General features: G+C 39.8%; 2 protein-coding genes across 2 annotated transcripts in view; both read right to left on the bottom strand.

Moving 5' to 3' along the window:
• The window catches only part of fscn2b (fascin actin-bundling protein 2b, retinal), a 130,122-nt gene extending 126,776 nt beyond the window's left edge, over positions 1-3,346 (bottom strand). The window contains exon 1 of the mRNA XM_057826009.1: positions 3,006-3,346. Within this exon, the coding sequence (XP_057681992.1) occupies positions 3,006-3,017 (12 nt within the window). The 5' untranslated portion in view covers positions 3,018-3,346. The remainder of the gene's footprint in view (positions 1-3,005) is intronic.
• A 2,915-nt stretch (positions 3,347-6,261) lies between these two features.
• The window catches only part of bahcc1b (BAH domain and coiled-coil containing 1b), a 132,048-nt gene continuing 116,296 nt past the window's right edge, over positions 6,262-22,013 (bottom strand). The window contains exons 19-28 of the mRNA XM_057825424.1: positions 21,464-21,693; positions 14,280-14,445; positions 14,043-14,160; positions 13,868-13,943; positions 11,049-11,157; positions 10,835-10,948; positions 10,619-10,756; positions 8,786-10,176; positions 8,309-8,545; positions 6,262-8,215 (exon numbers count right to left, since the gene is read on the bottom strand). Coding sequence (XP_057681407.1) covers positions 8,006-8,215; positions 8,309-8,545; positions 8,786-10,176; positions 10,619-10,756; positions 10,835-10,948; positions 11,049-11,157; positions 13,868-13,943; positions 14,043-14,160; positions 14,280-14,445; positions 21,464-21,693 — 2,789 coding nt within the window. The 3' untranslated portion in view covers positions 6,262-8,005. The remainder of the gene's footprint in view (positions 8,216-8,308; positions 8,546-8,785; positions 10,177-10,618; positions 10,757-10,834; positions 10,949-11,048; positions 11,158-13,867; positions 13,944-14,042; positions 14,161-14,279; positions 14,446-21,463; positions 21,694-22,013) is intronic.

Genomic DNA, 22,013 nt, shown 5'->3' with positions numbered 1-22,013 from the left:
ACTCATTTGTAACAAAACAAGGGTCGCTAGGACGATTATGAAAGTCTCCGGTTTAAATTAAAATAGAATGAAAATAACTTCCGTTGATCAAATACGACAAGATCACCGATTCCTGTATTTCGCTGTTAATCAAAAAGGGCTTCAGCATCAGACAGATTATCCAACCATCATGCAGATAAAAAAACAGAGCATCCGGGCCACCCGACGCCATCCCACTGCCCATCGACCCAGAGACGCCGAGTGTCCGATGGGCGGGATAAACCCAGCCTTTAGCCAATGACTCATCTTGTTTCGCTGTAGTACAGGGGTCGGCAACCAAAAATGTTGAAAGAGCCATATTGGATAAAAAAAAAACAAAAAAAAAAAAAAAAAAAAAAAAAAAAAACAGCTATGTTTGGAGCTGCAAAAAATTTAAAACCTTATAATAATATGAGCCTTCATAATTGTTTATTTTCCCTGCAGTGGTGGGGAACCTTTTTTTGGCTGAGAGAGAGCCAAGAACAGCACATATTTTTAAATATAATTCTGTGAGAGCCATACAATATGTTTAAATCTAACAAGAATTGTGTGCATTTCATGTAATTTCAACACTTTAAAGTGCAACAAGTCTCTGAATTCTTTTTAATAACATTTTTATGCTGTTGCTAATCAATGATGAATATTTCTTAACATTAATGTAACTTCTGGTGCGGCATGGTTTTGTAGTCTGGTTGATACACGGTGGGATTAAGAGTCATGCAGGCGTGGAGAAATTTAGGATGAGTCTCTTTTCATGTTCACGAAGAACCGCCACGAATCCTGTTTTTCCCCCACAATGCACGGAAACAAGTTTATCCATCGGTAGATTTTTTTCTCGCGCGAATTCAGTCAATGAAGGACTTGAATAAATCCTCCCCTCTTTTTGCCCCTTGAATTGTCAAAACTGCAAGACTTGGTTTGTCACCAACAACATACCTTGCAATCACGCTGAACTGAGATAAATTGCTTACGTCTGTTAACTCATCCAAAGCGAGAGAAAAAAAACGTAGCCGCATTTATGTCTTTCCCTGGGGTCGGTTCAATTTGATCTGACGTAATGATGGTACGATCATGAACAGTTCTTGCCAACAAAGGCATGCATTGAATCTGTTTAATTAACTTGTCTTTATCCGAAAAGGTATCAAAAAGGGTTATTGGCAACATGAAGTATGAATGCTTTAGCATACTCCCTATCTGTGAATGGCTTTCTGTTTCTCACAATTGCTACAGTTACCTTGTTGGGTCCAAACACGGAGTTGCTGCTGACTAGCTTGCACTCTTGATAGTAGCTCTAGACATGCTTTCTTCTTGTTGTTCCCCGCAGGATATTTTGATGCATATGTAGTATGGCGGGTGTCGAAGTGGTGCTTTATATTTGACCTTTTCATCGATGCAATTTTATCGTTGCTTATTGGACACACCGCAGAACCTGCTCTCTCCACAAAGGCAAATTCCTCTGTCCATTCCTGCTGAAAAGTACGATACTCCTCGTCTTTTTGCCATCTTCTCAAAAGGGTTTCTAAAATTAGCTGACAAACGCGGAAAACGAAACTAAGGGGCAGTTTACATGGCGACTCTGCGACACAAAGACGCAATGACTGAGTTGCGGACTCGCCTCGCGTGCATATGGTGCCGGCGAAGACGGAAGGCGTAATGTCAGCGCTCGTACACGTCACATTGGGCGTGTGCAGCGCTGCTACTAAACATTAAAAACAGCAAAAATGGTGGAATGTCAGCTTTAATTTACTGTTTTAATAATATTTTTAAATTAAATATGTTGAACGTTTCAATTTTTGTGCCTTTTTGAACAAAAGAAAAATGACATCGCTTCGAATGGGCGGGCATATTTTTTTCTGGGCTGAGGGAGCTTGGTGGGGTCAAAGTGCATCATTCTCTGTCGCCCGGTAAATCTGCACTGCCCCCAAGGACTTGGCATGAATACTACATCGTTTTCATGCGGAATTGCGACATTGTTCATATGGAGACGCAAATGCAAATGCAAATTTGAAATTGTTCGTATTCTCAGAGAGTCACCATGTAAACGGCCCCTAAAAACGAGGGACGTTTAGTTCATGCACATGCGCACATCGGCGGCTATTTTCGACAGCAAAATACGGCGACCCCACTTGAACAGTGTCTGTGCCTATTCTGCGTTGTCAATTCGATTAATACAAAAATAGATAAACACAACAACATGCATGTTTGCCTCTTTCCCACTAAAATTACTGCAAACTGGGTTTCTAGTCGCTGGTGACCGTCGCCGTTTCGCGCAGTGCGCAAACGAGTATAACAAAACCAGATGCAGCCATCAAAAGAGCCAGATCTGGCTCGTGAGCCTTAGATTCCTGACCCCTGCTATAGAAAATGACGCACCACATGACTACTCTGTTTAACTTCATTACAATATTAATGATTTAGAAGAATGTGTCATGTTTGTCCTCCTACAGAAAACCATACAAAAACAAAAAATACATTTCCCTCCTCCATCTTTTTCCATTTTCAAACATTTTTCAAAAAGTTCCAGGGATCCATTAGGGGAGCGCTAAAGAGCCGCATGCAGCTCTAGAGCTGCGGGTTGCTGACCCCTACTGTAGTAGAACAATGCACAATGCTGTCCCAAACTGAACTCTGGAGACGCTCAGCCTCCACACCGTTTAAAGGACTGCGTAGCTTCGCAAATGAATGAAAAGCAAGCCTCATCATAACCATTGATAAAAAGCCAATTCTCAACAAAACCTGAGCGCATATTTAGCCAATGACATGTATACAAAACAGTATACATTTTATCACTTATTTTTTGACATTTTTGCAGTCTTAGAGCATTCACCGCTGGAACAAAGATTAAAATATGCAAAAAAACATTTTGATGTAAAACCTCATGTCCAAATACGGTCAATTAGAATTTCACACCACAATAAGGCACTCTAAAGTGTTGGAATACCGGCAGCTAAATCAGACATTTAAAAAAAAAAATTTTTTTTACCTACCTCCTCCTCCATCTTATGTGTGCACTCACGGCTGACAAAGCACTCAAGTTCAAGTCTACACGCTCACGATCAATTCGGTTTCTTCCTTCTTTTCTGTAGCTTCCCATTGGTGTTTCACCCTTCTTTAATTGCGACATGCAAGTTCATGACAGCCAAGTGCTCTTTTGCTTTTCTCCTCCTGACGAGCATGAGGAGACATTTTCAAACTTGTACAATATCACATATGTAGCAATAAATCTCAATTCCACTTTACAAGGTCTTCAAATGTAACTTGACGGTAAAAAAACGCTACACGACAGTTGGTGCTCCCGTGCTCCCTGTTAGTTTGCCTGCTGTTTGTGGTGGCCACACGGCCTCAGTTTCTTGGCCTGCGGGGGTGGCAATCCATTAAGAGTGATTGGCGTCACCTGCTAGCAGTATAGGGATATAATACTGCCTTCACGTGGTGTCATAATTATGGTAAATACCACTTGTCGAGTCAAAAATTCCATGTGAATGCCATATTTTCTACTGGAGGACTGGTATTTTATCGTAATTCCCGTGTTTCTGAGATGGGACAACCTTTCACTTTTCAAAATGGCGGAGTGCAAACAAGAAGTTGGCAAGAAACTACGTTTAAAAAAAAATTATCATCAATTTGCACGTCTTATTGACGCCAGCATAATAACGAAGTGTACACATTTATAAAACTTTTTACTTTTATTTTTTAACCAAGATTTTGCAATCATTTTTAGTTTGACATAGTGAAAGAGACACAGGTAAACACTTGGTTGGCCGTGACTGCCATGTTTTTGTTTTTGGCTACGACAACAAAAGCACATGAACAGGATGCACTTATAATTAGGGCTGCAGCTATTGATTATTTTAGTAGTCGATTAATCTATCAACTACTTAGTTGGAATAATCTAGTGATTGGATTAGGAACGTTTAATGCGTTGCAGAATATATTTTAAGAGATGTAAAACAAAGGCTTGCAAAGATTGAACTTTCAAAAGAGCATTAAATGCGAATACAAAATAAAATACCAGAGTTTCTTTAAAGTATGCAAAGTTGCACTTTCATTTAAAAATGAATTGAAATACCTGATCTTAAATCAACTTAAATACTATAAAATGTTAAGGATTTTTTGCAAAGCCCTTAAGAAATCATTCAAACACATACAGTGGGGCAAATAAGTATTTAGTCAACCACTAATTGTGAAAGTTCTCCCACTGGAAAATATTAGAGAGGCCTGTAATTGTCAACATGGTTAAACCTCAACCACGAGAGACAGAATGTGGAAGAAAAAAAAAACAGAAAATCACATTGTTTGATTTTTAAATAATTCATTTGCAAATCATGGTGGAAAATAAGTATTTAGTTAGTATAAAAGTTTATCTCAGTACTTTGTTATGTACCCTTTGTTGGCGATAACAGAGGCCAAACGTTTTCTGTAACTCTTCACAAGCTTTTCACACACTGTTCCTAGTATTTTGGCCCATTCCCCCATGCAGATCTCCTCTAGAGCAGTGATGTTTTGGGGCTGTCGTTGGGCAACACGGACTTTCAACTCCCTCCACAGATTTTCTATGGGGTTGAGACCTGGAGACTGGCTAGGCCACTCCAGGACCTTGAAATGCTTCTTACGAAGCCACTCCTTTGTTGCCCTGGCTGTGTGTTTGGGATCGTTGTCATGCTGAAAGACCCAGCCACGTCTCATCTTCAATGCCCTTGCTGATGGAAGGAGATTTTCGCTCAAAACCTCTCAATACATGGCCCCATTCATTATTTCCTTTACACAAATTAGTCGTCCTGGTCCCTTTGCAGAAAAACAGCCCCAAAGCATGATGTTCCCACCTCCATGCTTCACAGTGGGTATGGTGTTCTTCAGATGCAATTCAGTATTCTTTCTCCTCCAAACACGAGAACCTGTGTTTCTATCCAAATGTTCTATTTTGGTTTCATCTGACCATAACACATTCTTCCAGTCCTCGTCTGAATCATCCAAATGCTCTCTAGCAAAACGCAGACGGGCCTGGACGTGTACTGGCTTTAACAGGGGGACACGTCTGGCATTGCAGGATTTGAGTCCCTGGCGGCGCATTGTGTTACTGATAGTAGCCTTTGTTACTGTGGTCCCAGCTCTCTGTAGGTCATTCACTTGGTCCCCCCGTGTGGTTCTGGGATTTTTGCTCACCGTTCTTGTTATCATTTTGACGCCACAGGGTGAGATCTTGCATGGAGCCCCAGATCGAGGGAGATTATCAGTGGTCTTGTATGTCTTCCATTTTCTAATAATTGCTCACACAGTTCATTTCTTTACACCAAGCGTTTTACCTATTGCAGATTCAGTCTTCCCAGCCTGGTGCAGGTCTACAATTTTGTCTCTGGTGTCCTTCGACAGCTCTTTGGTCTTGGCCATAGTGGAGTTCGGAGTGTGACTAAGATTGTGGACAGGTGTCCTTTATACCGATAATGAGTTAAAACAGGTGCTATTAATACAGGTAATGAGTGGAGCCTCGTTAGCTCTCTCATGGTTGAGGTTTACCCATGTTGACAATTACAAGCCTCTCTAATGTTTTCAAGTAGGAGAACTTGCACTATTGGTGGTTGACTAAATACTTATTTGCCCCACTGTGTGCGTGTGTGTGTGTGTATATATATATATATATATATATATATATATATATATATATATACATATATATCCTGTATATCCTAATTTTTTATTGCTGACACTGCATTTCGGGGTCATCAAAATATTTTGCCCCCCACCCACAACGCCTATGCTCATAGCATCACTACTATTGGTGGAGCATCAGAGCAAAGACCTCAAATGTTACTCATGATTGAAGTGAGTTTGAAATCCACGCAGTGAAAATGGATACCCTCGCTTTGTTCACTTAATAGTCATGTTCCGTTTTGATTCTTGTGAAGACCGGACCCACCTGTACATCCTGCCGGTCGTCTCTCATGGGGCACAACTAGATACAGTTTCGTACCCATCCACCTACCAAACACACACACACTCACACACCAACCTTTACATCTATCAACTACAGCTACAGTTTCAAATGGCTTGTTCCTAAACGACCCCCCCTCCATTCTTCCTTCTCATTCTTCTACGCTTTTATCCCATGGTCCATTTTCTCTCAGCTGACAAATGATCGCCATTGATGAACACAAGGCGCTATTCACACAGTGCACAGAAGAGGAAAAAAAAGGCGGGGGGGGGGGGGGGGGGGGCAAAATTAAAGCTTTCAGATGTTTTCATTTCATAAGAATTTTTTTAATCAAACACAAAAAGGCAATAAAATTAAGATAAATATTCTTTCTTTTAGTACATATGGAAATATGTAAGAAATACCTCCATAACAATGAGTGAAATAATACATTTTCCATCTCAACCATACAAAGCAGGTTCCAGTGGGAGAAGAAGAAAAAAAAACACGTCGCTTCCGTTGAAATGGGATGATCAGAAGTGAATCCAGTGTTTATCAACTTTTTTTTTTGTATTTTTTTACAAAAGAGTTTCACATCTGAAAACAGTGTTTGTCAACATAGTTGTCAAAAGTCAGTCAAAGCCCTACAAAGAAAAAGGCATTTGTGTTCTCCCCCTGTACATCCTATACAACAGTCATCACAGACTTGCATAAACAGTAAGACCATGGTGAACTAAAAAAACAAGCGCACGCACACATTTTTTTTTTTTTTTTTTGGCAAAGCATTAATAAAAGTGACAAGAAGCATCATTTGCGATTTGATCCTTTTTTTTTTATGTCTCTCAACATTGTCCAATTGATTGGCGCTGATTGTCCTTCACAGTCACGTGATGCCATTCTGGTTGTCATAGAGACCTCAAGTGCATCAGCTGGGCAGTGTGCAGACAATGTCGCTGCGACATCTCTCCGAGGCTGTCATAGCAACGCTGGATGAACATGAGAGGACGCGTGACGAGGGGAACTCTACTTCAAATACCTCTGTAATTGCAGGGGTCCCGGATTTAGATTTGATTGATCATCTTTTTTTTTTTTTCAAATCATAAAATTATCTTGTAATGTGATGGAAGTGTAAACTCACAGGTGCTTTGGTATATTTCTTTAAGACGCCAGATATATATTTACATTTGCTAGAAATACAAGTTATAACTGAACGACTGGATTCTTTTCTGGATCGGTGAAAAGTCGAAACTTGGTTTCTTTTCCAGGACTTTTCCAACAGGAAATTCAAAAATGACAATTCAGACATGTTATTTGTACATATTAACCCCTGAAGCAGGGCTTACAACCACACCAGGCGTGCATTTTGACCTCATCTGTGATCATGTTCAGTGCATTCAAAGAAACTTAATTCAACCTCCTCCCCCATGCATACAGCCTTTAAAATCAAAATCAAAATAATTTCTGCAAAGAAATATAAAAACACGGACAAATATCTATGTGTAGTATTTACATTTTCATACTTACATGTGAAGCCAGTCACTCTACCAAACACGCACACATTCCAAAAAAGCAATCCGACTACCTGTACACGTGTCTTTGCACCTGAATATAAGGATGCGAGAGAGGTATTGATGTGTATGGCTTGACAGGAGGGAAACATTTTTATGTGTTCAAGACATGGCATCATTTGGCCCAGCCCAAAATGATGACATTTTCATTTTGTGGTCCCGTTTGGGATCTCGGAAAAGCATAATCAGACTTTTCAGACCAGTCAGTCCTTCCTCTCTTGCTCTCCGACTCTGTCTTTGTCTCAGAAAGTAGTCGGCTGAGTTTCCGAACTCCAAAGTGCTCATGTCCTTGGTTCCTGTTCTTTTGTTGCAGGATATTCAGTGACTGAAGCCTCCTGATGCTCCAGTTTACAGGAAGTAGTCTCTGACGTGGATTCCCAAGAACTAACCAGACTCCTTTAAGTGCCCGGTACTGGAGTGGATTATCCCACTGGGATATATCCAGTTGCCTCATGACGGTCCGTCATGGAAGCAGTCAGCTCGATAGCTTTGGTCAGTCTAGCTGCGGATGCTATGAAACGATAGCCATGCCGTCAGCGCCGATCAGTTGGCCTGTGGTGGGCTCGTACGTGCCGGCCAGGTAGAAAAGATCATTGGCCGTGGCGCCAGACTTGTGCTCGCGGATCAAGTGATCGTACTCGGCTCGGCTGACCACCTGGCAACGATGCGAGATGGTCTGGACGTCGTTTTCGTCCTCGTGGCTCGACTGGTACAAGGCGTTCTGGTCAAGAGTTAGATAAAGTCAGGTCTAACAACCAGTTTTTTGAAGTCATTGCCACGACAGTAATAAAGAACAAAATGAAGCAAATTGTACCTTGCCGTCGCAGTGTCGCTTCCCCAAGCGAGTCTCCTCGGGGTGGTAGAACCACTTGACCCTGACAACCATGCTAGAGCTCCATGACTCCCACAGGCTTTCCACTCTGCCGACGTAAGGTAGCTGGGGACGGCCGGGCGACAGAAAAACCGCGCAATCGCCGACCCGCACCGTCTCCTTGCCGCGCACGATGGCCTTGTAGAATAGCTTGCGAGCTTTACCCTTCAGACCTCTTCTCTAGAGATGGAAAGAATTAAGAATAGGACTCTCAGCCAGGATATTAAAAGTGCTGATCTGCTATCTCAGGGTATGTTAAGGTGTGCTAAGATTAAGGAGTCTTTTTTTAATGTCCAATATGTAATTCACTGATCAGTAAATTCACATCGTGGAAGAGATCTGACATTGAATATGAGTCAGGTATTTTCATATTAACAATCTGCTATTGTGAAAAGGGGTTTTAGTGTAATATTCCCTTACCTGTGTTGGGTTGCCTGACCATTTCCATAGCTGGCGTCCAGGCAGTAGTGGAGTTATGTTGCTTTGAGGCTCAGGTGAGGACATCCTTTGCCTCTTAGTTGTTGTCGGGTCCTTGGTGGACGGTTTAGGGCCTCTCTGACCTTGTAGGTGGCTATTCGTAACGTCTTCCTTTCTCTTCAGTTGGGTTTTAGCTGAACTACTGTTAGCTGACATATTTCCTTTGGTCATATATTCTGTCCTGTCTTCTGGTCTCACCTTTGATCCAGAGTGGACCATACCTGCCTTGGCCACATAAGGATTAACTGGGACTGTGGTAGACGGGTTGGGATTGGTGGAATCTGAGCTCAGGTTCTGTCTGTTCTTGTGTTTGTCCTGCTGGAGCAGAGCACGCCGCAAAAGAACAGATGAGGACTCTTCATCTGATGAGTAGGAGGAATCGTTGTCCGAGGAACAGAGGGATGAGGATGATATGGAGCCAGAGGAAGACGATGACGATGAGGAAGAGGAGAAACAAACTGAGAGTCTGGAGAGAAAGCGGCCGCTACGATGAGACGTAGATGCTGAGCCTCTTCTTCGCGCCCTAGCTTCGTGACCACCATCTTCATCGTCCTCATCCAATTCAGAGTAGGAACTCGGGCAGTCGCTGTGGTAGTCCAAACTGTAATCTCCTGTTTGGCTACCATGGCTGGCTGACACAAGATCTTTTTGCAAAGGGGTGCTGTCTTTTATAAGAGAATCCGGTCTAGCTCCAGGGTTTTCCCTTCCTGTCTTCTTTCCATCCTTCGCGAGTACGGAAGGGTGTATGTATCTGTGTGGCGTACCCGTAGAGGACAAGGTTCTACCTCCTTTGCTTCCATTTCCAAGTCGGAGTAGGGCCTTGCTGTTCTTCGTTTTAGGTGAGGTCACCCCCTCGTGATCAAGCTTGATCAGGAACTGTTTTCTGTCCCGTTCGCTAACTGGCTTCTTGCTCCCTACCGCCATTGTCGTACTGACAACTGAGGAGGAATTAGAAGGGTCTCGGGTCCCGGTTGAGGATCCTGCGCTCGCATTTCGTGACGATCCAGTGTTCCCGCAACTTCCAAAGGCGGAGTAGCCATTGGCAATGCTACTAAAAGAGTCAACTGCAAAAGGGGAGCCAAAGATACCCTTTAGGGGGGTTGTGGGCATTAGCAAGTGGGAGGCAGGGCGATGAAACAACCCCATGTCTCGCTCTCGAAATCTCTTCTGGGTCTTACGGGAAGTCCCGTTGAAGAGGAAGAAGTCGACCGGGGGTCTCTTCCTGGGTGCGGACCAGCTCACCAAGGAAGTGTTGCCTTTGCTTCGCGAATCTGACTCTAATGTTGCTGTGCTGGCAGTTGTAGGCACTGAGTGGATTTTCTTGGGCCTGCCAACTGAGCAAGGAGATGACAGCAAAGAAGAGTTGGAATCAATATGACGTGACAGTTCTTGGGAACAGACGAGATTAATAGTGCAAGTAAAAGCTCCGGAGAAATTTAATACCATTATCTCTACCCAGCCAGGTAGGTTTCGACATATCCAATACTTGTCTCTACCTGAAGCATTATTGCGATGAGTGACATGCATGTTTCTTACCGAAACAAAAACACCGATGACAATTGATAAAAATCATGATTAATGTGGCTTTACAGAGCATAAAAGGAATTTTGTTCCTATTTCTCTGACTCATAGGTGTCACGTAATTGTTGCAGTTAGACCTGAAAGGCTATCTGTGTCTCTGCGGAATATACTTGTAATTCATAGATTATATCCAAATAATGTGCTACTTTTTTAGGAAATATAACCTGACTATTTACAATAAGACTTTTTTCACACCTGGTCTCTTCTCCTGAGGTTTCCCTGCTTGTTCCTCATTTGTTGATTTCTCTGAGGGCGTGTCTTTCTTCTCCTGTGTAGAGCTACGTCGACATCGCCGGCCCGGTGTCATTAGAAGCGCAGGGGACGGTTCCGCACCTGACAATGATGGATTGTTAAATGGTGGATTTCACTTTTTTTCCCTGTACTTTTTCCCTTTCAAAAATTTTTACTCACAGCAGATTTGGTATCCAGGTGGCAGAAGTCTAATATTAGCGAGTGTGATCCGTCCTCTATCCCCATCATCAAACTCCACCATTACGCTTCCTTCCTTTTCTTCACTTGCACCCCCTGGAGCAGAATACCGAGGGCAAGAGCACATGAGTGTTTGGTGTGAATATCTTTTTTTTTTTACTGTCTGAGGTTGTTTTTGCGGATTTGTCACACTCACCTCGGTGGACATAACCGGGGTAAAGACACCGTGAGCGCTCGCTCCAGTAGGCACAAACTCGCGTCCCTGCCATCAGGATGGACTCAGTCTGGGGCCGGACGTCCAGAACCTTGACCAAAATGCAAACATTTTAAATAACCCATCCATATCATATAAATCTGTATTTCCTGCATGCATCAGCATTTCTTGCTCTTGTGTTATCTATTTATTTTGGTTGAGGAAGGCAAGACACCTCTTCAGCAATAGCTTTTCAATTGAATTTCATGTTATAAAAATGATTTTTTTTTTCTTTGTTTTTAGTTAAATACACTTTTCAAAAATTGCTGTTAGAGTGGTCAGAAAATTACTAGATATACAGTGGGGCAAATAAGTATTTAGTCAACCACCAACTGTGCAAGTTCTCCTACTTAAAAAGATTAGAGAGGCCTGTAATTGTCAACATTGGTAAACCTCAACCATGTGAGACAGAATGTGGAAAAAAAACAGAAAATCACATTGTTTGATTTTTAAATAATTTATTTCCAAATTAGAGTGGAAAATAAGTATTTGGTCACCTACAAACAAGCAAGATTTCTGGCTGTCAAAGAGGTCTAACTTCTGCTAACGAGGTCTAAAGAGGCTCCACTTGTTATCGTTATTAATGGCACCTGTTTCAACTCATTATCGGTATAAAAGACACCTGTCCACAATCTCAGTCAGTCACACTCCAAACTCCACTATAGCCAACACCAAAGAGCTGTCGAAGGACACCAGAGACAAAATTTTAGACCTGCACCAGGCTGGGAAGACTGAATCTGCAATAGGTAAAACGCTTGGTGTAAAGAAATCAACTGTGGGAGCAATTATTAGAAAATGGAAGACATACAAGACCACTGATCATCTCCCTCGATCTGGGGCTCCATGCAAAATCTCACCCCGTGGCATCAAAATGATAACAAGAACGGTGAGCAAAAACTCCCAGAACCACACGGGGGGACCTAGTGAAGGACCTACAGAGAGCTGGGACCACAGTAACAAAGGCTACTATCAGTAACACAATGCGCCGCCAGGGACTCAATTCCTGCACTGCCAGACGTGTCCCCCTGCTGAAGAAAGTACACGTCCAGGCCCGTCTGCGGTTCGCTAGAGAGCATTTGGATGATGCAGAAGAGGACTGGGAGAATGTGTTATGGTCAGATGAAATCAAAATAGAACTTTTTGGTAGAAACACAGGTTCTCGTGTTTGGAGGAGAAAGAATACTGAATTGCATCCGAAGAACACCATACCCACTGTGAAGCATGGGGGTGGAAACATCATGCTTTGGGGCAGTTTTTCTGCAAAGGGACCAGGACGACTGATTTGTGTCATACCAGCATCAAACCGATACCGATTTATGCGGTTGTGGACTTAATAATGTCTAATTCTACTGTGATTCACTAATAATGATATCTGTAATAACTTTAAAGTTTTGCAATAAGCATTCTATGAAAAAAAAAGAACCATTTCAATTGAAGTTATAGGAAGAAGTGCCTATATTGCAACACTACATTTATTGTTAAAATCAAAATAGTGCAAACATCAATTTTTGGATCAAGTGCAAGAGCAAAGTGCCAATAAGGCACTGCCATATCACAAATGGCTCACACAGCACTTCTGGCTCAAAATAACAACAAAGGCACACAGTTTCAGCAGAGTGAATAATAAATGTAATGAGTTTAGAATTCATTATTTTTCCATCATTTATCGTTCATTTGATTTTTGCTCCGCGAATGCAAATGGTCTGCTCACATAAAAACCCCCGAGCATCTTAGTTTGGAGACATCTAATGGTCAATAAGCATCACTGCTGTGCTAAGCTGTGACCAGCCCTTATACAAAGGCAAAAGGCTTTTACATTCACTTTTAAGGCAACATGCATATTGGCCCACAACTGATAATGAAATACTGATGTCGATATTATCCTATATCTTTTTTAAAAGTTCCCCCAGGTGAACTCCGCCACGAAGCAGTGGTCACCACAAAAGAAAGACAAAAAAAAAATCCATCTTGATGAGAGGCGCCGATGAGGGAGAAGTTTACCCCGGCTGTCGCGTCCACAACAGCGTAATTTCTCAGTTCAATAGTATAGTTATGTGTAAATAAATTGTTACTTTCCTATCAAAAGTCCTATTTGTCTTGTTGTTTAGGTTATTTTGTAAAAGGAAAACATTCAGATGTTTGGGATGTCACAAAGCAAAAAAATAGCTGTGTTAAAGTCAACGTTATGTTTGAAATGTATGCTTTTACAAAAAGCTCAATTTCTCTGTTTTTTTCATCAGAAATTGGAAAATTTTTCTATTTTCTAATGCTGATTTCTAACGAATGGAAAAAGACATGAACTAACTTTTTTTCCTGCTGAAAGAAGAGAGTCTAATCTTTCTTTTGGTGGGTTCCATGTTTATAAAGCAATAGAACAGAATTTTCTGTGGGCCTTGCCTGGGAGTGAATGAGTTAATTGTTCCTGTACCAGTGGAAATGTCATTATTTACATGTAATGTTCCTTGCTGTATTTTCACATTGGCTGTTTATGTTATACTGTATTAAGCAATTTAGCTAAATGTGTTGTTTTTAAAGTCCTCTATAAATAAAGTTGGATTGAATCGGCTCACCGACTGTTCTGTTGTAAACTAACTCCTCTCTGTTCATCAGCATGTTGTTAGCGGGAGCAGTCCGTGTCATGGCATTGCATAAATATTTATATGAATATAACAAATTGAATTGTGTTTGATGACGTTCATTTATACTAAAAAGGTCTGTGTTTTAATACATGTTTTTACCAGGACCACACAACTGAAACTCACAGCTTCCTGCAGGATTTGCTCCAGTGAATAGATCCGGGGGCGATTCCCGCGCTCCCCTTCAATGACGACACTAAATCTAGGGGACAAAAACAAAATGAAGTGTGAAGGTCCAACTCCTTCGATATATGTTTAAATCATAACACAGTTGAATGAGTGCTTTGTGTCAGGAACTTACATATCAGGAAGATCCAGAGTCTGGACAAGGGCGGCGTAGAGCAATTCGTCTTCCTTAGATATCAAAATCTTCAATCCGTCAACTAGCATCTCTTTACTCAGCACGCAATTGGGCAAGGCTGATGAGTCGAAAATAATGGAAATATTTGTGTCTAAGGCGTATCAATACAATATGAGCTCATTGTTACGGCATGCTCTTTAAAAAATGTAATTATCTGTATGTCGGCGTGATGCCTACCGGGTATTTTGCAAGGCATTTTGGGAGGAAGGTGCACTGTGGTCTGTTTGCTTTCCTCTTCCTCATCCTCTTCCTCACCCTCAGAGAAGCTGCTGTCTTCATCCAAGCGAAAGCCGTCGTCTGCGGTGAAGCTCTGCAGGAGTCGGCTGACTGCGTGACCCTGAGCCTGGAGTTGGAAATGAGAGTTGACATTAAGAGGTAGAAAGTACATGTATGCTGGCGTGATGACTCATCACACACAAGGACTTAATGGGAACAAGAATACAATAGTACAAAAATTGCTTTGCTGGGATAAAGCTTGGTTTGCTTGACTGAATGCTGGGAATGATGTTCATATCAGTTTTATTCCTTTTTTTTTTAACTCATTGGGTGCTATTGCTGGTGACAGACGTCTAGGACTGCCACAATTAAAATTGACCTAAAATTTGTCCTCCTTCGAGCCTCTAATAGTAAATTTTCACCTATGTATATACACTGTAATTTTCAGACTATAACGCGCACCTGACTATAAGCCGCCCCTCACCATAGACACGAAAACGGCATTTATTCATAGATAAGCCACACTGGAATATAGGCCGCAGCTGTCCTCACTGTATCATGGATGTTTGGACTACAAACCGCTACTTTTTTCCTTCATTTTGAATCCTGCTGCTTATAGTCCAGTGCGGCTTATTTGTTGATTTATTTGGGTTAATAGGCAACACATGCCTCCTAACATGCATTGCAGTGCTACAGATGTATATAACAATAAAAATTCATGTTCTGTGCTAATTATTTATTCAGTTACTGTTCCAGTTGTTTCATTAATTGCTTGTTATGGTATTTGGTAACACTTTATTTGACAATGGCGTCATAAGACTGTCATAAGACAGTCATATTTATGAATGACACTATCATGGGCATTACTGAAGGCTTAGGACAGATGTCATTAAGTGTCATCCGGCAAATTATGTTACTAACTCCATTTATGTCCAGGTTGGACCTTTTGCATCCATTCAAAAGTGAGATAATTTGCCCGATAACACTAAATGACATCTGTTATAAGCATTCATTAATGCTCATGACAGTGTCACGTTATAGTTATGATTGTTTAATGACAGTCTTATGGCACCATTGTCAAATAAAGTGTTACCAAATACCATAACTAACAATTAATGAAACAACTGGAACAGTAGCTGAAGAAATAATTAGCACAGATCATGCATTTTGATTGTTGTTTACATTTGTAGTGCTGCAATGCATGCTAGGAGGCATGTTGGACATCAACAATGTTCACAGCAAGTGGCAGAAGAGGTTGACTGTCTCCCCCGAGGGAGCAGTGATGGCCAAATGAAGCTTCTTGAAGCCATGAAGCTTTGCAGCCAATTGGTTCAAAGCTTCGTGGTGGTTCATTTGGTCTTATGACATTCGTATGATGCCGCTGTCAAATAAAAGCATTACCGGTTGACATCTTTTGGTGGAAATATCCCATAATACAGTGAGGACAGCAGCGGCTTTTAGTCCAGTGCGGCTTATCTATGAACACATGCCATTTCCATGTCACATTTGGTGGGTGGCGGCTTATAGGCAGGTGCGCCTTATAGTGTGAAAATTACGGGACATAAATTTTTAACAGGGTAACACTTTATTTGACAATGGCATCATAAGACTGTCATAAGGCCAAATTAACTCAATTGCTTCAAGAATCCTCATTTGGCCATCACTGCTCCCTTGGGGGAGACAATCAACCTTTGCTGCCTCCTGCTGTCAACACTGTTGTCGTCCAACATGCCTCCTAGCATGCATTGCAGCGCTACAGATGTAAACAAAAATCATAATTCATGTTCTGTGCCAATTATTTCTTAAGTTACTGATCTAGTGCTTTCATCAATTGCTACTTATGGTATTTGGTAACTTTATTGGACAGTGGCGCCATAAGAACATCATAACTATGACATGACACTGCCATGAGCATTGATAAATGCTTATGACAAATATTTTTTGTGTCATCCGGCAAAATATCTCACTATTGAATGTATGTAAAAGATCTGAGCTCGACATAAACTGGAGTTTGTAACATAATTTGCCGAATGACACGAAATCAAAACCATCATAAGCATTCGTTAATGCCCATGATAATGTCATTTCATAATTATGGCGGTCTTGTGGCAGTCTTATGATGCAGCTGTCAAATAAAGTGCTACCTCTTAACCCAAATAAATCAACAAATAAGCCACACTGGACTATAAGCCACAGGATTCAAAATGAGGGGGGAAAAGTAGCAGGTTATAGTCCGAAAATTACGGTATTTTTAAAAAGTTATGTTTTTATTTCATCTTCTTTTGATTGCAAAACAGGAAATAACATTTTTGTGTTATCTAAAAATAAACTAAGGGTATGGTTTATATGGTAAAGAGTAAAAATTATTTTTTTAATTTTATTTTTTGATTAAAAAAAAACAAAGGAAAAACAATAATTATTATCTCATTTCTGTTGTCTTTGATGAAAACAGGTTATTTTTGTATTAGATCAACTTTTTTTTTAGCCTTTTAATAGTACAATTTTCACTTATTTATACTTTTAAAATGTTACGTTTCCTTTTTTTTTCCAATTAAAATATATATTTTTTTAAATTTTTATCTTTTAACCCTTTATAACCATGTGCATCACATTTGCTACGCTTAAAATTTTGTGATTTTGAGAGTAATTCAGAATTTTGAAATTTCTTTCTCATAAAAGTGATGGATGCAAGTGGTCTGAAGGTTCCATGAGAAAAAAAAAATCATGATTTACAAATGATATATTTATTTATTTATTTATAAGAGTGCTCTTTACACAAATTCCTATTGATTCTTTTTTTTTTTTTTTTTTATTACAAATTTGAAAAGAGGTCCCATTAAGATCTTATTTTTAAATTTTTGGGATTCTCTGACAATTGCTTCATGTTGCAGGCCACAAAGGGTTAAAAAAAAAAAAAAAAAAAAAAAAAAAAAACTTCTGAAAACACACCTAAAAAAATGATAGAATTCCATTTTAAAAAAAAGTGACTTAACTCATTGGCTGCCATTGATTGTGACAGACGTCCAATCCAATTTCACCGGCGGGGCTGGCAGCGATCCCTCCCAGTCAAAATGTCTGTCGCCCTCAATGGCAGTGAAACATGATCTCTCCGTGCTAGCCATCTTAGTTTAAATGAATTTGATGTCAAAATTTACCAAATCAAAATATGCGGCAGCCATATAGTGTTAGGCTTAGGATCGCTCAAAACTTGCCAGTTAAAATGGATTGGACGTCTATTGCCGTCAATGACAGAGAATGTTTGGCACCATACAACTCCTGTTTACACAGAAACCTGAAGTGTAATTTATTGTTCTCAACTTGAGTAACTCACACCTCAGTGACTACCCATGCCCAGACAGGTTTAGTCTAGTCTCCGTCCAAAGACTACTGATGAGTGATGATGAAAAGTCAGCTTGTCCGACAGGTTTCTGCTTGCATTTATGCTTTCCACGGGATGGTAAATGTACAAGAGTGGGGCGTTTGTGTTGAACTTTCTACTTGGAATCGTAAATTTCTCGGCTGACAGACGTTTCGTCACCAGAGGCAATGGGTGATAGTGTGTGTGTGTATTACATGGGTGTGTTTCAGGTCATGCTTTTATACTCCCTTATTATGCATTTTGCACATGCTGTGACAATGACTCAAGAAAGAAGAGGTATCGGTAAATTGGATGCATTTTCTGTCTAGGTGTTGAGCTTCTCACAAGCTATCAGTTGGTCTTTTCCTCCACCAGCTTTATTTATTTTGCTGTCTTTGTTTTCAGAAAGTGAAACTACTCTTTCTCCCACTCACTGGATTTTTAACGGTTGCTGTGTCACAAACTGTAAACGGGGTGAAAGTTTCAGATTGATGCTTTTGCATTCAGTTTAAAACGGCACCTTGTACGCAATTGCGAAAGAACATCAAATTATTACGACACGTTTACTAGAGAAATAGTAGACAATCTGAACGTCATGGTACATATGCAGATGCTGAAAGACAGTACCAGTTATTTTTACTGTGGTTAAAATATTCAGCGCTGTAAAACTGAATTGCATCATACTCAAAGGTTTCTGATAACCTTGCTAGACTTTTCATAATTTGATGACAAAAATCAGCAGATTGACGGGTACATTTTTGAAAAAGTGTACGAAATGGTTTGTTTTAACAATAAAAAAAATGTTAATAAGTTTATTATAAATAATGAAGTTAAAATCATCTAAAAATGTTAAAATGTAAATTCAAATGACTATTTTTTTAATAATCTACACTTTATAAACTTTTTTTTAGATAACTGAATGTATGATCCAAGGCACAGTTAATACTTTTATATATTTTAATTATTATCATCATTACCATGTAACAATGTTAAAAATATATATATGTAATATTTTATGTTTTTTTAATCATTTACAAAAAAAACTTAACCAATTTCTAATGAGATTAAAGAATACAAAATAGATACAAAATTACAAATACATTTTGTAATAAAATATTTTGTATTTTTCACAATTTAATTACAATGAATAACCAATCATTAACTACCGTAATTTACGCACTATAAGGCGCCACCCACCAAATTTGAAAACGGCATTTGTTCATAGATAACTCACACCAGACTATAAGCCGCAGCTGTCCTCACTGTATTATGGGAGATTTACCCCCAAAAATATTAATCGGTAACACTTTATTTGACAGCTGTGTCACAAGACAGTCATAAGACCGTCATAATTATGATATGACACGGTCACAGATATCATTTAGTGTCAATGGATGGATGAATGGATGTAAAAGATCCAAGCTGGACATAATAGTGACAAAATTTGCCGGATGACACTAAGTGACATCTTGAAATGTGCCGATTACCGGTTTCAAGGTATACCGTGGTATGAAAACGTCAGTTTCAAAACCGCAGAAATTTTCGGTCATACCGTCACTAAGGTATTAGCTATTTTTTATGTCCCAAAAATGCATGGAGAAATCCCCTGCTTGCAGGTGTAAGGCCCAACCCTGCCTCATCGGTTGTTGCCCAGTGTCAGTGAGTCTGAGCTGTGCTACACGATGGCTGGAGGATGTGAAACTTTCTCAACTTTTTCCACCATCGAAGACAAAGAAATCACTGGAATGGGAATACTTCGACAACAGAAAAGTTACAGACGGCCACGGGTTGGAGGAGCAGGGCCAACCTACATGTAAAACATGTTTGAGGAGGGTGGCTGCCAAGGGGGCCATACCTCCAATATGATTTCGCATTTATACAAAATTAAAGGTAAGTAAACAGTGTCATGAACGTTTCCCACCAGCTACGAGAGTTAACTCCAGCGTGTTTAGTGCGTCTAGCGGTGGTAAAACGTGGTGTTTTTTTCTCTCTGGCAACTGTCTGTGTTGAGAAAGCGATTGTGTGTTTAATGTAAACATGATACGAGTCATACACACGTGCTTTTTATGGAAAATATAATTATTTTTGTTCTGATGGTAATAATGTTGAGCTGTGGCTGTGGGTTTAGGCTCACATAATGGACTGCATTTATTTTATTTAGAATATATATATATATTTTTTTTAATTTTAACTTAACATTACACTTATGTTCCAATTTGCTAATATGTTTTGAAAAATAAAAATCCTAATAAAAAAGTAATACATTTTAGAGCTGTAATTGCGGTACTGTGATATTTTTGCTTAAGGTTATCAAACCGTCAAAATATCATTCCAGCACATGCCTAATGACATCTGTAATAAGCATTCATCACTGCCCATGATAGTGTCATATCTTAATTATGACGGTCTTATGATAGTACTTACGATGCCGCTGTCAAATAAAGTGTTACCTAAATACCCAAATAAATAAAAAGATAAGCTGCACTGGACTACAACCCGCAGGATTCAAATTGACGGAAAAAAAGTAACGGCTTACATTCCGAAAATTACGGTAAGTGGAAAATCTCACGTCCATAAATCAATCACTTTTAATTGGATAAATACACATTCCAGAAATATTTAACTCAGCATTTCATTGAGAAAAAACGGCTTATCAATTCAGCAAATTATATATGGCGGAAAACTCAGACAAGACTGAAAAAGCAGTTTCTGCTCTTGCACCCCTCTTTAAAATAAACTGCTGTACTTTAAGCCAAAGGAACTTTTGTGTTTGAAACAACAATATGTCTATATGCTGCCATAGCAGATTCATGGCGCTTTAAGTCCCCGAACTATTTTTAATTTGTCCGTTTTACCCTGGAAACTCACATTTACAGACGTCGCGCAACAGCTTTGTTTCAACCTAGCCATAAAAAGAAGTAATCGTATTTATTATTCAAAATGTCTGTCATTTTTAGATTTGAATCATTAATTGATGTCTAATATTTACAGTGGGGAGAACAAGTATTTGATACACTGCCAATGGGGGGCCATTGGCATTGTATCAAATACTTGTTCTCCCCACTGAAGTTAAAAAAAAAAAAAAAAAAAAAACACTTAAAAAAATTATTCATTCGCATATTTTATACTTTTAAACAAATTATGTCACAATGAAAAAATTAGCGTCTGAACAAATGCCTAGGATATCTACCTCATAATGATCGTTTAATTGTATTTTTTTCCGTTACTGTCGCATTTTCCCCAATATTTTAGATAAATAATTGATCCAAACAGAGAAAAATGGAAAAAAAAACGTTTAAAAGGGTAAATATATGAAAATGAAAATCTCGACCACTCCTTGATGTCTGCAATTTCTGCAGCGCAACCCTTGCTATATTACCCATAAAATCCCCCCCAAAATCCGGCTATGGCCATTCACAGCTGTGCCTTGACACTCGATGATACATGCTACATGGAGTTTTTGGTAGGTAAGTACAAGGTAAGAGGTAAGTACGTGATAATATTGCATTAAAATCATGGCGTTTTTAATTATGCTCTCGCGTGCTCTCACCTTTAGTTAGGGTTTAGCTGTTTGAAAAAAAACAAAAAAACTTTTATTTTTAAATGCCCTCCTGTTCAAAAATTTTCTTCCCCCAGAAAATTGCGATTTTAAGCTTTAAAATAATGCATCACACATGCATATAGAACAATTTTGAAATATGGCCAAATTGGGGATCTCAGAAAGGAACTCCAAGTCACCTGAGTATTTTCCGCCATATATTAATAATATGCAGGTAGTGAGTCTCACCTTTCCAGCATTACTGTGCAATGCTGAGTCTCTCCTCATGGCTTCCTTGCAATTCCTGTTATCTTCTAGCAGAGGTGCGTGGCTTCCCCGGCCGTCCCCAAAAGCGCAGCCCGCTGCAGAGGCCACCCAGCCGGGAAGAGAAGCTCTTCTCAATCCGCGATGTTCACTTTTGCACTTGGCTAGGCACTGCTTCCTGTGGGCCTTTCTCTGGTCCGCGACGGCTATGCTTCCTGAACGTAACAGGGGATCATTTTAGCAGAGTTGGATTCATAAACTAGAATCTTAACTCTTCTGGGGACAGTGGTCAGCACAGTAGGCAGCCAAAAAATGACACTGAAAAACTAAATTTTTGTTGTCATTAAAAAAAAAAAAAAAGAAATATTAGCAATTATTTTTATTTTTAACCCTTTCATGCATGAATTTTGACTTTTATACTTACAGGGCATTTACATTTAACTCATTGGCTGCCATTGAGAGAAGTGGACGTCCACTCCACTTTTGGATTGCATACCTGTCAAGTTGTACTGTTTCGACGTAATTTGTACAAGTA

Source organism: Corythoichthys intestinalis, chromosome 21 (assembly GCF_030265065.1).
Source record: "Corythoichthys intestinalis isolate RoL2023-P3 chromosome 21, ASM3026506v1, whole genome shotgun sequence".
NCBI lineage: Eukaryota > Metazoa > Chordata > Actinopteri > Syngnathiformes > Syngnathidae > Corythoichthys > Corythoichthys intestinalis.
This window is presented reverse-complemented; position numbering and strand designations above follow the sequence as displayed.